Source organism: Manis javanica, chromosome 7 (genome assembly GCF_040802235.1).
Source record: "Manis javanica isolate MJ-LG chromosome 7, MJ_LKY, whole genome shotgun sequence".
Taxonomy (NCBI): domain Eukaryota; kingdom Metazoa; phylum Chordata; class Mammalia; order Pholidota; family Manidae; genus Manis; species Manis javanica.
In genome coordinates this window covers 41,784,930-41,801,241 of record NC_133162.1, presented here as the reverse complement: position 1 = coordinate 41,801,241, position 16,312 = coordinate 41,784,930, and the positions used below count along the sequence as shown (strand labels likewise).

At 39.4% G+C, this 16,312-nt stretch overlaps 2 protein-coding genes across 5 annotated transcripts in view; both read left to right on the top strand.

Moving 5' to 3' along the window:
- The window catches only part of ADK (adenosine kinase), a 606,631-nt gene that overhangs the window by 151,474 nt on the left and 438,845 nt on the right, over positions 1-16,312 (top strand). The window lies entirely within an intron of this gene.
- LOC140850388 (uncharacterized) lies at positions 1,210-14,711 on the top strand. The gene is made up of 2 exons (XM_073240804.1): positions 1,210-9,191; positions 11,087-14,711. The coding sequence occupies exon 1, from the start codon at positions 6,070-6,072 to the stop codon at positions 7,057-7,059; it is 990 nt and encodes a 329-aa protein (XP_073096905.1). The 5' UTR covers positions 1,210-6,069; the 3' UTR covers positions 7,060-9,191; positions 11,087-14,711.

The following is a 16,312-nucleotide window of genomic DNA, read 5'->3' as shown; positions in this document are numbered from 1 at the left end:
GGTTGGTATAAGAGCTTTACAGTCATCAGGAACTTAAGCTCTTATTTTCTCTGTGCTCTCTTATATTTTCAGGGTCTCTTTATGGTGACTGTTACTTGAAGACATGTTAGGTCTTATAGTAGGTCTTGTACTTAAGAGTAATCAATAAAACAGATCCAGTCTCTGAACTTTTTGGATTTTATGAGTGAAGAAGCAGCTTGTAAAAGTGAAGGTGTAATAGGCATCATGCAGTGGCTTCTCTTGGGGGAAGGGTGGAGGGAGCTGAGGAGAATACAATTTCTGAATAGATTAAATTAGAAGCAAAAGTAGTGATAATTAATATAATCAAAGAACTATGAGTAAACTTAAACAAACAACAGTAAGATAATCATATAGTAAGCTAAAGGAAATAATAAAGGAAACTGTTTAAGGCACAGTAAGCTTAGAGAAGGGAGCGATTAACTTTGGGTACGGTCAGTGATTCAAGATCAACAGGACAGTCTTTCAATTGACTTAAATATCCCTATCTAGTTTCCCCCTAAAACTCCTTTTTTTTTTTAGGCTTTAGTTTCCTGATTAGTCTTAGATTTTCTATTTGCAGTTTCTTGATTGTACTCTGACTTAAGTGCTTATTATAATTCTCTGCCTGGAAGTTCTTCTTCCTAGAAGCCTAATTTCTTTTGTTCCTTGAAAGTTCAGGATTCATTAAAGGGTTACCCATTCCCTTCCTGCTATCATGCTAACTTTTCCTGCACTCCCACAACATTTTAGTACTCTTTGCTTTGTATTGAAGTTTTTTTTGGTTTTCCACTTCCTATAAATTGTATATTATTTGAAGACAGAAAATGTGTTTTTAAAATTCTTGTATCTCTTCTTAAAAATAATAAAACATTTGCATGCAAAAAATTTAAATATGCTGTGCTCTCCTGCACATGCTCTTTCTCTATTGCTATGTGCATAAATATATACAGAACTCCTGTAATCTTTAAATATTTAAAAGTATAATTTTCCAAAAAAATCTGGACTTTTAGGCCTCCTTAGTTTCTCATAATTGTAAGTTATATAATTTTATAAAATGTATTTTGAATGCATTTGTACTGAACATGTACATGAAAGTTGTGTTCTATGTTTGAAAAATACTAGCATAACCAAGTTATTAACAGCTTTCTAAGTGTAGTAACTCTTCTATTTCTTATTTATTATTATAAATTATAATTGCAAAATTATGCAAATTCATCATTTTTCAGTTCCTAACAGGTATATTGCATGTTCCTTGTGAAAGATCAAAGTGATTTATAAATATGTAAAAAGCAAAAGATCACAGTTCCTTAGCCATGAGATAACCAATGCTAATAATTTGGTATATATATTTACAACATATTCCTTGAAGAATATTTGATGTAAACAAAAGAATATGTATCATGTTGTGATGTATACTAATGAAACTAATCTTCATGAACCCTCACCCAATTTAAGAAATATATTATTAGTAGCTTTGAGCAGTCCCTGTGTACTCCTCTTAGAGCTCATTCTCCCAAATCCCCCACAGAAATAACATTTTCCTGGATATAGGTGTTTTTTAAAATTTTTTAAAATTTTGGTATCATTAATCTACAATTACATGAAGAACATTATGTTTACTAGGCTCCCCCCTTCACCAAGTCCCCCCCACATACCCCTACATAGTCACTGTCCATCTGCGAAGTAAGATGCTGTAAAATCACTACTTGTCTTTGATGTGTTGCACAGCCCTCCCCGTGCCAACCACGCACTGTACATGCTAATCGTAATGCCCTCTTTCTTTTTCTCCACCCTTATCCCTCCCTTCCCTCCCAACCTCCCCAGTCCCTTTCCCTTTGGTAACTATTAGTCCATTCTTGAGTTCTGTGATTCTGCTGTTGTTTTGTTCCTTCAGTTTTCCTTTGTTCTTATTCTCCACATATGAGTGAAATCATTTTGCACTTGTCTTTCTTTGCCTGGCTTATTTCACTGAGCATAATACCCTCTAGCTCCATCCATGTTGTTGCGAATGGTAGGATCTGTTTTTTTCTTATGGCTGAGTAATATTCCATTGTGTATATGTACCACATCTTCTTTATCCATTCATCTACTGATGGACATTTACGTTGCTTCCATATCTTGGCTATTATAAATAGTGCAGCAATAAACATAGGGGTGCATCTGTCTTTTTCAAACTGGAGTGCTGCATTCTTAGGGTAAATTCCTAGAAGTGGAATTCCTCGGTCAAATGGTATTTCTATTTTGAGCTTTTTGAGGAACCTCCATACTGCTTTCCACAATGGTTGAACTAATTTACATTCCCAGCAGCAGTGTAAGAGGGTTCCCCTTTCTCCACAGCCTCACCAACATTTGTTGTTGTTTGTCTTTTCGATGATGGCAATCCTTACTGGTGTGAGGTTTTATCTCATTGTGGTATTAATTTGCATTTCTCTGATGATTAGCAATGTGGAGCATCTTTTCGTGTGTCTGTTGGCCACCTGGATTTCTTCTATAGAGAACTGTCTATTCAGCTCTTCTGCCAATTTTTTAATTGGATTATTTGCTTTTTGTTTGTTAAGGCATGTGAACTCTTTGTATATTTTGGATGTCAATCCTTTATCGGATCTGTCATTTATGAATATATTCTCCCATACTATAGGATACCTTTTTGTTCTATTGATGGTATCCTTTGCCGTACAGAAGCTTTTTAGCTTGATATAGTCCCACTTGTTCATTTTTGCCTTTGTTTCCCTTGCCCGGGGAGATATGTTCATGAAGAAGTCACTCATGTTTATGTCCATGAGATTTTTGCCTATGTTTTTTTCTAAGAGTTTTATGGTTTCATGACTTAAATTCAGGTCTTTGATCCATTTGTAGTTTACTTTTGTGTATGGGGTTAGACAGTGATCTAGTTTAATTCTCTTACATGTAGCTGTCCAGTTTTGCCAGCCCCATCTGTTGAAGAGACTGTCATTCCCCCATTGTATGTCCATGGCTCCTTTATCATATATTAATTGGCCATATATGTTTGGATTAATGTTTGGAGTCTCTATTCTGTTCCACTGGTCTGTGGCTCTGTTCTTGTGCCAGTACCAAATTGTCTTGATTACTGTGGCTTTGTAGTAGAGCTTGAAGTTGGGGAGCGAGATCCCCCCCACTTTATTCTTCCTTCTCAGGATTGCTTTGGCTATTCGGGGTCTTTTGGGGTTCCATATGAATTTTTGAACTATTTATTCCAGTTCTTTGAAGAATGCTGTTGGTAATTTGATAGGGATTGCATCGAATCTGTATATTGCTTTGGGCAGGATGGCCATTTTGACGATGTTGATTCTTCCTAGCCAGGAGCATGGGATGAGTTTCCATTTGTGAGTGACCTCTTTAATTTCTCGTAAGAGTGTCTTGTAGTTTTCAGGGTATAGGTCTTTCACTTCCTTGGTTAGGTTTATTCCTAGGTATTTTATTCTTTTTGATGCAATTGTGAATGGAATTGTTTTCCTGATTTCTCTTTCTGCTAGTTCATTGTTAGTGTATAGGAAAGCAACAGATTTCTGTGTATTAATTTTGTATCCTGCAACTTTGCTGAATTCTGATATTAGTTCTAGTAGTTTTGGAGTGGAGTCTTTAGGGTTTTTCATGTACAGTATCATGTCATCTGCAATTAGTGACAGTTTGACTTCTTCTTTACCAATCTGGATTCCTTGTATTTCTTTGTTTTGTCTAATTGCCGTGGCTAGGACCTCCAGTACTATGTTGAGTAACAGTGGGATGAGTGCATCCCTGTCTTGTTCCTGATCTTAGAGGATAAGCTTTCAGCTTCTTTCTGTTATGTATGATGTTGGCTTTGGGTTTGTCATATATGGCCTTTATTATATTGATGTACTTGCCCTCTATACCCATTTTATTGAGAGTTTTTATTATGAATGGATGTTGAATTTTGTCAAATGCTTTTTCAGCATCTATGGAAATGATCATGTGGTTTTTGTCTTTCTTTTTGTTGATGTGGTGGATGATGTTGAAGGATTTTCGAATGTTGCACCATCCTTGCATCCCTGGGATGAATCCCACTTGGTCGTGGTGTATGATCCTTTTGATGTATTTTTGAATTCGGTTTGCTAATATTTTGTTGAGTATTTTTGCATCTATGTTTATCAGGGATATTGGTCTGTAGTTTTCTTTTTTGGTGGGGTCTTTGCCTGGTTTTGGTATTAGGGTGCTGCTGGCTTTATAGAATGAGTTTGGAAGTATTCCCTCCTCTTCTATTTTTTTGAAAACTTTAAGGAGAATGGGTATTATATATTCTCTGTATGTCTGATAAAATTCCAAGGTAAATCATTCTGGCCTGGGGTTTTTACTCTTGGGTAGTTTTTTGATTACCGCTTCAATTTCGTTGCTGGTAATTGGTCTGTTTAGATTTTCTGTTTCTTTCTGGGTCAGTCTTGGAAGGTTGTATTTTTCTAGGGAGTTGTCCATTTCTCCTAGGCTTTCCAGCTTGTTAGCATATAGGTTTTCATAGTATTCTCTAATAGTTCTTTGTATTTCTGTTGGGTCCGTCGTGATTTTTCCTTTCTCGTTTCTGATTCTGTTGATGTGTGTTGACTCTCTTTTTCTTTTAATACGTCTGGCTTTTTTCTCTTTGTTGTTTGCATGAAATATCTTTCTCCATCCCTTGACTTTTAATCTGTGCATGGCTTTGGGTTTGAGGTGAGACTCTTGTAAGCAGCATATAGATTGGTCTTGCTTTTTTGTCCATTCTATTACTCTTTACATTTAGGGTGATTACTGAAAGATATGTACTTATTGCCATTGCAGGCTTTAGATTTGTGGTTACCAAAGGTTCAAGGTTAGCTTCTTTACTACCTTACACTCTAACTTAACTCGCTTATTGTGCTGTTATAAACACCGTCTGATGATTATTTCTTTCCCTTCTTTTTTGTCCTCCTCCATTCTTCATATGTTGGGTGTTTTGTTCTGTGCTCTTTTTAGGAGTGCTCCCATCTAGAGCAGTCCCTCTAAGATACACTGTAGAGGTGGTTTGTGGGAGGCAAATTCCCTCAACTTTTGCTTGCCTGGGAATTGTTTAATCCCTCCTTCATATTTAAATGATAATCGTGCTGGATACAGTATCATTGGTTCAAGGCCCTTCTGTTTCATTGCATTAAATATATCATGCCATTCTCTTCTGGCCTGTAAGGTTTCTGTTGAGAAGTCTGATGATAGTCTGATGGTTTTTCCTTTGTAGGTGACCTTTTTTCTCTCTCTGGCATCCTTTAATACTCTGTGCTTGTCCTTGATCTTTGCCATTTTAGTTATTATGTGTCTTGGTGTTGACCTCTTTGGATCCCGCCTCTCGGGAGTTCTGTGTGCCTCCGTAGTCTGAGCAAACTATTTCCTTCCCCAGTTTGGGGAAGTTCTCAGCAATTATTTCTTCAAAGACACTTTTTATCCCATTTTTCTCTCTCTTCTTCCTCTGGTAACCCTCTAATGCAGATATTGTTCCTTTTGGATTGGTCACACAGTTCTCTTAATATTGTTTCATCCCTGGAGATCCTTTTATCTTTCTCTGTATCAGCTTCTATGCATTCCTGTTCTCTGGTTTCTATTTAGTCAATGGCCTCTTGCAACTTACCATTCTGCTTATAAATCCTTTCAGAGTTGTTTCACTTCTGTAATCTCCCTCTGGACGTCTGTAATCTCCCTCCAGACATCTGTAATCTCCCTCCAGAGTTCATCCCTTAGCTCTTGTATATTTCTCTGCAGCTCTGTGAGCATGTTTATGATTTTTATTTTGAATTCTTTTTCAGGGAGACTGGTTAGGTCGGCCTCTGTAGATACTTTCTCAGGTGTTGTTTCAGGTGTCTTGGACTGGACCAAATTTTTTTGCCTTTTATGGTGATAGCAGTGGCTGTAGGCATGTTGCGGGTGTGTCATTTGGGAGAAGAAAGTCCTTTCCTGCTTGCTGGAAGCCTCGCCCTTCTCCACTGCCTGTGACAGTTACCCGCACTCCTGGAGCTGCCACTGGGTTAGTCCCCTAAGCTTCTGTGTGTGGGGTTTCCGTCAGAGCAGTGCCGAGCCCTGTGGGGAGTGGCAGGCATGCCAGGTGCGCTCCTCCGTGCTAGTGGCGCCCCTGCTGGGCAGCTCTGTGCCAGCAGTGGCCTTTGGGTCTGGTCTGGGTGGCTGTGCATTGGGCTGGGATTCTGGTCGGCTCCTGGGAGTGCACCTGCTCCCTCTGTCTCCGCTGCAGGTGCACACTGGCCTCTACCGGGCTCCTCTGGCTCCCCTGCCACCGGTGTGCATGAGCCACGCCCAGGCTGTTTGGTTGTGCTGCTGCAGGCTCGCACAAGCATCTCCTTGTCTGCTCTGGTGCCGGTGGCACACGGATCTGCTCTCGGTCCCTTCCGGCACCACCATCCCCGGCACCCGCTGCCACTCTCCCACTACTGGGCCAGTGTGTCGGAGTCTGTGCCAGTTGGAGGAACGAGTGGCAGGCTGTTTAGTGCCATGAGGGGCTTCAGAACTGCACTGCCTCCCCGGGGTTTGGGGCGCCTAAGTTTCCCCGAGATTCCTAGCTGCTGGCTATGTGTGCCACGACAACTTCGTCCAGCTCTGCGGTCCGTCTCTTTAAGACTTGCAGAAAGCACTCACTTTTCTTTTGTCTCATGGGTGCTGGTTGTGGGGACCTGCCCACAGGTTTTGCTTTTCCGTTTCTCTAATATCCAGCTCCCTGTGCACCTTGTGTCTGTGTTCCAGGTGCGGATTTCTACAGCTGGTTGTTTAGCAGTCCTGGGCTTTCACTCCCTCCCCGTTGCGACTCCTTTCTTCCCGCCGGGTTTTGGGGTGGGGGAGCATTCGGGTCCCGCCTGGCTGCGGCTTTTATCTTACCCCTTTCATGTGATGCTGAGTTCTCGCCATCCTGGCTGTAGTACTGTATCCACTGGTGTCTCTTTCAGGAGTAGTTGTATTTATTGTATTTTCATAAATATATATGTTTTGGGGAGGAGATTTCCTCTGAACTACTCACCCTGCCATCTTCCCTTTGGTCCTGGATATAGGTGTTTTTTTAATAACTCCTTTTCTCTATAGTTTTATCATAAATATGCATTGCTAAACCACATGTTCCTTAGTTTTGTTTGTAACTATGTGAAGTTAATATATTTTTGTGTATTTTTATGATTTATCCTTGTTGATACATGTGACATTCATTGATTTTCATTGTTAAATAACTAGTATTCCATTGCATGAATGTTACTTTATTTTTCTATTCATCTCTTGATGGACATTTGTGTCATTTCCAGTTGTTTTGTGATCATGAGCAATACTGTTATGAACATTCTTATATGTGCTTCCTCTTGTCCATATATGCAAGAATTAAGGTAGTGCTTACCAAAATGCTGTCAACTAGAACTTACAGCAAGAAATACATTTTACATTGAAGTGTGTGCAGAGACCCATACACATGCCTATAACTGAAAGTAACATTTCATGAAATAGCACTGTTTCTTTCTAAATATACTAAAATAAAAATATAAGAAAGTTAATGACAAATATGATTTTTAAATCTCCAAAATGGGTAATTTAAAGTATTTAGAAATATTTTGCTTTGGAAATATTCATGCAGTTTTTGAAATATTAATGATGGATATTCTTGCCAATTCATAACTCATTTCAACTCACTGTATATAAGAACATTGCAGTTTGTTTTTTTGGTACACTGTTGAGCCTGTTGCTTTGCTATATTTTTAATGGAGTCAAAGTTGAAATCCTAGTTCATACTATTAGGTTGTTGTCAATGGTAATAACTCGGTTTCTATGTAGCAATAGAAATTTATTTTTGGTCATAATCTAAGCTCATTCTGTTTGGGCATCAAATTTAATGATGAAATTATTGATTAATGGTTTTAAAAATGGATCTTTTATCCAAAGATTTCCTTTACTGTTTCATATTTCTCTTTCGGAAATTAATCATGAAATGTTTTACACAGAAAAGTAAGAAGCTACAATATATTTCCTTTAGTTCAAAATTTTCTACATTAAAAATGTTCTCTTCAATAAGCTTGGGAACATACAGTAAGTGGGAACATTTAAGGTTTGTTTATTATAACATTAATGTTTTTGGTATCCTCAGATGTGTCTTATGTATTAAATAATGTGGTAGATCATTATTTTTTCCTATATTTTAGCATTTATTTCTTTAAGAGTGTTGAAAATAATTAAATATACTTGTTTTATCCCTTACTTTTTCAACAGTTTTTGCCAGACGAAATTTGAATTCACTTGAATAAAAAAGGATATCTTATTAGTGCATTTCGTACCATCTTCTCTGGTTAGTGGTATCTTTCTCAACAACCAATAAATGCTCTTCAGCATTGTATTCTAAGAGGGTATCGTTAATTTCAATCTCTGAACAAAATATTTTAGAAAGTCAGCTATTCAGTGAGCTTCCTTTCATTACATTAACAGCTTTTATTACATTTTACCCATGAGATTCGGTGAAATTTCTGTGCTAAAATTATATAGAACAATGATTTCAACTAATTCTTTGTTTTAGTAGCCTCCTAATTTTTAAGAATAATTCTGCTCCTTCCCTGTCATAGTTGCTCTTCCATCACTTATAATTCTTTTAAACTTTATTTTATATTGAGCAGGAATGCACTTTATACTTGTATAAATATATTTAAGCCACTTATGAGGTTAAAATTCCTACAATATAAAAATTTTACATTAGATGGTCTTCCCACATGTATCTGATGTAAATTGAAAGAATTCTTTTCAAGTTGTGTCATGAAATTTGTGCCAGATTGAAACTGAGAAATAAATACTGTTTCTTGATATATCTGCAATAGTACAACTTTATGTAAGAGTGTATCATCACCAAAAGACCTTGCTTTTATTTACCTGCTTGTAAGTCTGGGAAAAGGAAATCCCGGGGCAAAATACCTCTAAAAACCAAAATCAGTCAAAAGGAGAAATAAAGTTTAAAACCCATTTATTGCTCACAAACTGCATTCCCAGGCTGTCTTTCTTCTCTATTCAAGCAGCCAAAACACGGGCGCCCCCCTCACCTCTCAGGTACAGATAAGCCCTCTGTTGCTCAGGTAATTACCCATTGATATGGAGATGATCTTCTCCACCCCTGAGGAAAGATGCAAATGTGCTAAAGCCTACTTGTTTACACCTCTGAAGGCCTGTTGATAATGCAGATGAACTAAAGCCAGGTGAGAAATTCTGGAAATGTTTCAATTTTATCCACACTGCTCTTTTAATATTAAAACAAATATGCTGTCAAAAATACATTCTGTGTGCAATGCTAAAAGTAAAAAAAATGTTTAGTGGTATGTGAGTCACTTTTGCCATGAGTTTGGCAAATATAAATGATGATAGCAAGAACGACTAAGAATTTGGTTGGTAACTCCCTTTTCCTTTTCTCTGAAAATATTTCAGGAATGTAGGGCATGTTGTTTTTCTAAGTATCTTTTTACTTTTGAAGATTTTAATCTTTCATTTAAAAAATATCATTACAAATAATGCTTGGGGTTTATCACCTTTATTAATTCTTTTTGCACAGCATTTTCAATATTTACCCTTCCAGATTGAGCAAGAAGTTAGAATATGCCTCCATTTTTTACTTCCTCATTTTTTTCTAAAAATAAAGCCTTTTATTTTAATGTCATTTTGCTTTTGACTGTTTAAAGTTAAAATTGTGAACTTGAAAAATGGTATTCTATAATCCAAAAAAGATTTCCAAGCCAAACAGTTGACACTCTTATGGCCATTGGATAATATTTGTTCCAAACTTTTTCACAACTAGAGTGAATCATGTTAATATAAAATTATACTGTACATTATTAACCTTCCTAATATGGCAGTGGTAAAAATGAACAATCAGAAAACTAGATGACACTTTCGGTGTCATGGTGATCAGAGTCAAGAAAAGCTTCACAGTGGAGATGGACTCAAGTTTAGTTGAAGGAAGAGTAAAATTTCATCAGGTGGAGGTGTCAGAAAAAGTATTCTGACATGGACAGCATGCAAAAAGACAGAGAAGCCTGAGTGCAGCATATTTATTAGCTTTGTCTCCCTGGAGCATTTTGTAAGTTGTATTGAGTATTCTGAGATGACACAGAAGCAGGCAGGCAGTGTTCATATCATGGAGGGTGATACTAAGATTATTTTAGGCAGGTGATGTGTTCAAATTTGAGGGGTTTTTTTTGAGAGGGCATCTCTCATATTTATTGATCAAATGGTTGTTAACAATAAAATTCTGTATAGGGGAGTCAATGCTCAATGCACAATCATTAATCCACCCCAAGCCTAATTCTCGTCAGTCTCCAATCTTCTGAAGCATAACGAACAAGTTCTTACATGGTGAACAAATTCTTACATAGTGAATAAGTTCTTACATGGTGAACAGTACAAGGGCAGTCATCACAGAAACTTTTGGTTTTGATCACGCATTATGAACTATAAACAATTAGGTCAAATATGAATATTCGTTTGATTTTTATACTTGATTTATATGTGGATCCCACATTTCTCCCTTTATTATTATTATTATTTTTATTTTTAATAAAATGCTGAAGTGGTAGGTAGATGCAAGATAAAGGTAGAAAACATAGTTTAGTGTTGTAAGAGAACAAATGTAGATGATCAGGTGTGTGCCTGTAGACTATGTGTTAATCCAAGCTAGACAAGGGCATTAAAACATCCATGGATGCAGAAGATTTCTCTCAGAATGGGGGGGGGGTGAGGTTCTAAGCCTCACCACTGTTGATCCCCAATTTCTCACCTGATGGCCCCCCTGCGACTGTGCCTGTATTAGGTTGTTCCTCCCTTGAGGAATCATACCCGTCTCTGGCTAACCAGTCATCTTCCGGGGCCATCAAATTTGAGGTTTTGAAGGGGTGCTTGATATCTTGGTTAACTTTTGGTAGATTTGACAAGAACTGATTATTTTGATACGATGATGAATTAATACAAAAAGGAATTTAGGATGCTATTTGTCTTCAAAGACCTTCATGAACATTATCTAACCTATCTTCTAACCTATTTAGTGATGTAGATGTCTTGGAGATTATTTTTTTTGAAATTTTAAATATTTACCTTTTCCCAGGTTTAACTTCTCAGATAATTGGACTAATGAATTATGAGCAGAAGTAAAATATGTTTTTCTGGGCCGAAGCATTTAATTACCAATGAAAGACTGTCCAGAGCTCTCTTTTCTTCTGCTATGACGACCGGCAGAATGGAGATGAGGCTTGCTCTGTCTTGGGCACTGAAATGAAAGGACATGGAGTAGAACCCTTAGATGACCCATGAACATCTAGTGTAAGTGAGAAAAAGTGGTTTATGTTTTAATCCACTGGGATTTTATAGTTTTAACTGACACATTGCCTGAGGTTACCTGAACCTTACCCTACCCTGTTTTCACTGGTGCAACTTGCATATTAAAACTTAGTTTAGACATAAAATTATTTTAGAAGGAATCGTTATAGAAATTTAAAAGTTTACAGCAAAACTTTTACCTACTTGATTTAGAGATAGTGAAATCAACAATAGTTAATGTACATAGTAACAAAAGTTTTCAAATTGTATGGAGACTGTGAAATGAGTTATTATTACAAGTGTCTGTAATAAAGTCAAATTTTGAAGGAGCTTCAAATGACCTTATCTTTAATTTGTTAACATACATACAGCAAGACTGATATTAATCCATCAAGTAATTGGGTAAAAATTGAAGACAGCTACATGTTTACAGGTGAATTGAACCTTACACTTGATATTATTTTACAATAAGTATTTACATAATAAGTCACACTTAAGTGTTTTTTGTACTTTGATATTCCACATTCCAAAATAATCCATATGCATGTTTTAAAATGAGTGTAGTGACGTTAATATTCATTTGAAAATGTAAGTTATTAAAGCATTTCATAATTTCTTGATGTAATTATTTTGGGTAATCATCCAATATTATTAGAATAATCATCTATACAGGTGATACATAGGTGATCTATAAAGGTGATAATTTTCTATAAGACATTCTTATGGTGTTTTATTATCATAACTAATTATGAATGAGTAAAAATTATACTACAAACATAGAAAGCAACATATGCTTAAGATTGTTATAATTTAGTGGTAATAAATTAGATTTTTACACTAAATGATTCCTGTTTAGGCAATAAGTTTAAACTGTAGAAAAAATGTAGTGTAAGTTGTACTGTAAATAAACTATTAGCAGTGAGCATCACAGTGAGAGCTGGTAGTATATGAATTATTCACTGCAAACTTATTATCTCTTGTCATTAGCATGTAAGATAATAAACCTAATTACCATGGCTTTAAACTCAGGGGAGTTAGCAATTTATGTGGGCTGTAGTTACTGAGACAGGGACCATGGATGTAGTCAGAGTAGGGTGAGAGCCTCCGGAAGGGGCAGGGCGGGATATTTGCTGTCAGAGCAATGTAACTACATGCACGGAAACCCCCCCTGCTAAAACTCTATGATAACATTGAGCTCTAGAATCATTGTTCAGTGAGATCAGTTAATGTTCCCCAGATAAAGAAGGGTAGCACATGTTTTATCATGCCAATAATCATTTGTAACCATGTGTAAGATTCACTTTAGCATACTGAAAGGCCCAGGCCTATGTGCTGTCTTTCCTCCTTCAGATCTGACTAGGTAATTCTGCAAACTGAGCAACTAACTTAGCATGCAGACCCAGCTGTAAACAGCGTAGTTAAAGGTAGGAGGAATTCCATCTTAAAGATAAGATTGCACTTTGGCACCCAGGAAGTTCAAGAGGCAAAATTCTTTAGCAAGTAGACAATACCTTAGCCCACCTTGGGAGCTGGGCAGGCAGCCTTTTGATATGCTCCCAGACCAAGGCACCGGTGTCCCAGAGAGAAATCAAGGCTGGAGATTCCTTACAGTTAAGTTTTAATATTCAGGGACCACTTAACAAGTCCCCACCCCTAAGTTTTCTCATGTTCTCGAAAAATCCTCAACTGCCTATAAATCCCCCTAGACAATGCACCACTATGGACTCTTGTTAGGGTCTAGGACTCCGGGGTTTCCCAGAGAACAAGACACACGGACACGGAGATGAAAATCTAAGCAAAGTCTTTATTCAGCCAGCAAGCTGGGGTCGACAGTGCCTCCCCTGACACGCAGGCCGAGTCCGAGCTGCCGACCTCCAAGCAACTTTAGGTATGGTTTATATGGGATTTCTATAGTCATTGCACCAGAGCCTGCACATTACCCCAATCAGTGAATTTGAAACACATTCTATACTTTGGCCAATAAAATCGGAACAGGGATACACCAGGTGCCTGACCTTTGCACAAGCATTCTTATGTGACTTATCACGAGTTTCGACCCCAGGGGGGTCGTTTACTTCTAGTTATCTAACTTAGGGCAGGGTCCAGGAATGTTAGCCTCAGGTAGTTTCTACGAAAACTGGGTGGCTCAGCCCTGTTCCCTGCATTCTTCTACATTCTCCCCTTTTCTTGATTAAACTGAGGAATCTTCTACAGTGGCATCCAGGGCTTGATATCTCTGTCGAAGGACCAGAAGTAGGATGGCGTTAACTTTTTCCTGCACAAACTTAAGCAGCCTATTTACTATGCACGGACCAATCGTAAGCAATAACAGCAGGATGACCAGTGGCCCTGTAACAGCCAAGAGTAGGGTAGTGAACTAAAGTTTGTATTTGAACCAAGAGTCAAACTAGCTTTCGCTACTGTCATATTCTTTACGCCTCTTCTCTAGATCTTTTTTTAGTTTGGCCAGGGAATCTCTGACTGCACTTGTTTTGTCTACATAGAAGCAATACTCTTCTTTTAATACTGCGCACAGTCCACTTTCTTTTAAGAACAGGAGGTCCAGGCCCCTTCTGTTTTGTAGGACCACCTCAGCTAAGGAGGTAAGAGATTGTTCTAAGTCTGATATTGTCTGTCGAAGTTGTTCTAGGTTCCTGTCGACAGCCCGCCTCAGAGCTGTGAGCCTCTGTTCTCGAGTTATAAGGGCTGCGACCCCTGTGCCAGCCCCTGCCATTCCTAGGGCAAAAAGGGCTTCAATGGTCAAGGCGGTAATAAATTCTCTTTTTTCCCTGTGGGGGTTTGGCCATTCTTCTCAATAAGAAAGGAGGGTCTCATGAGAACGATATACTAGGCGTGGTAGAATGGCCACAAGTACACAAAACTCACTGTTAGCATTAAACACAGAGGTGCATATGGCCGGGGTGAGGCCTGTCTTTAAACAGAGCCACCAACCTGAGGAGGGTATAATCTACTTGTCCTGCTTCTATGTATTGTACGTGTAGGACGAGCATAACTGGCTCCGGACTATTGGGACTGAGCTTACACACGTTCCCACTACTGAGACTTGAGCGATTGTAAGTCCCCTCGGCCCCCTGTCCCAATAAGTGGGATAGGAGTTGTTAATGGTATAGGAGCTATTTATCTCGATTGCCTCATAGAAGGGGGGTGAACTTGGATAGCATAACTAACAGGGATCGGTGAGGGAGGGAGTGGTGCGGTTCAGAGTCTCTGCGAATGCCTGCACCATTTCTCATAAGGGGTTACCTAACCCGGAGAGACCCAAACCCGGTTTTCTTGCGGGCCCTGGAATCAGCTTCACCGAGGTAGCTTCCTCGAGAGTCCATACGAAGGCACTTATCAGCAGGATCTCCTTCATCTTCGGCTTAGGTGTATTTTCAGGGGATTCACAGGATGCTGCTTTCCTGGTTTTACTTCAGTGAAGTCTATTTCCCAGTTCCTCCCTGGAGCCCTCCCCCTTCCCGGGTACCTGCCGGGTACAGCCCTCTTGGGGTGTATTTTCAGGGGATTCACAGGATGCTGCTGCACTTTCCACTCTTCCTCGTGATCACCCGGGTTTTTGTGAGGCAGGATTTTCCGAATGTGGGTGTGATGCACCCAAGGAGCGATACCGTCAACTTTGAGAGCAGTGGGAGTGGTAAACAATACAACGTAAGGTCCCTTCCACCTGGGTTCAAGAGTCCTTACTTGGTGTCTTTTGACCCATACCATATCCCCTGGGACTATGCCATGTTCTGGGCTCGGAATTTTCCTGCCTTTGTAATATGCTCTGATCAGGGGCCAGATTTCCTGCTGCACTTTGGCAAGAGCTTGCAACACATTCAGATAGTCAGGGGCCGGGTTCTCTCCACCGGGAAGCTGCACTCGCCAAATTATGGGTGGAGGAGCCCCATACATTATCTCAAATGGAGTTAAACCATGTACATAGGGGGAGTTCCGAGCACGGAAGATGGCTAAGGGAAGGAGGGTCACCCAGTCCCTGCCAGTCTCTAATACCAATTTAGAAAGGGTCTCTTTTAGGGTCCGATTCATTCTTTCTACTTGCCCAGAGCTTTGTGGGTTATAAGCACAGTGTAACTTCTAATCTATTCTCAAAGCTCGGGCTAATCCTTGCAGGATTTTGCTTACGAAAGCCGGGCCGTTATCGGAACCTATAGCTTCAGGGACCCCATACCTGGGGATGATTTCTTCAATTAATCTTTTTGCTACTACCTTGCTAGTCTCATGCTTGGTTGGAAAAGCCTCCACCCACTCAGAGAAGGTATCTACCATAACCAGCAAATACTTATATCTGTACTTTCCTGGTTTTACTTCAGTGAAGTCTATTTCCCAGTTCCTCCCTGGAGCCCTCCCCCTTCCCGGGTACCTGCCGGGTACAGCCCTCTTGGGGCTGGTCTTAGTATTGCACAGCTACCACATTCTTTTGTGATCTGACGAGCTGCCTCATTTTGGTGGGGAAACACCAACTGCGCAGACTGAAAAAGGCTGAGCAGCTTTTTCCAGCCTAGATGGGTGGACTTATGCAGATTAGCAAGCATGTACTGTCTTAATGCTTCTGGCAGGATCAACTTACCTTCTTGGTCTCTACTCCAGTTTCCCTCCCCAGACACTTCTCCCGATACTTTTTCTTAATCTACTCAAGATCCTGGGGGGAATACTCAGGTTTGGGTGGCAAGGCGGGCAGTTCAGGTATGGGTATTTCGAGGACTGCAAGTACAAGGGAGTCCGAGAGGGCTGCCCTCTTAGCTTCTGCATCAGCATGGCTGTTGCTGATGGCCTCAGGTGTCTTCTTTGATTGGTGGCCTGGTACATGTATAACTGCTACTGCTTTGGGGTTTTCGACAGCAGCTAGTAGTCTTTGGACTTCTTGCAGATTCTTCAGTCCCTTCCCTTCCGCGGAACGGAATCTTCTTTCTCGGTAGATGGCACCATGGACATGGACAGTGCCAATTATCTGCTATCTGTGTAAATGTTGGCCCGCTTGCCTTCTGCTCTT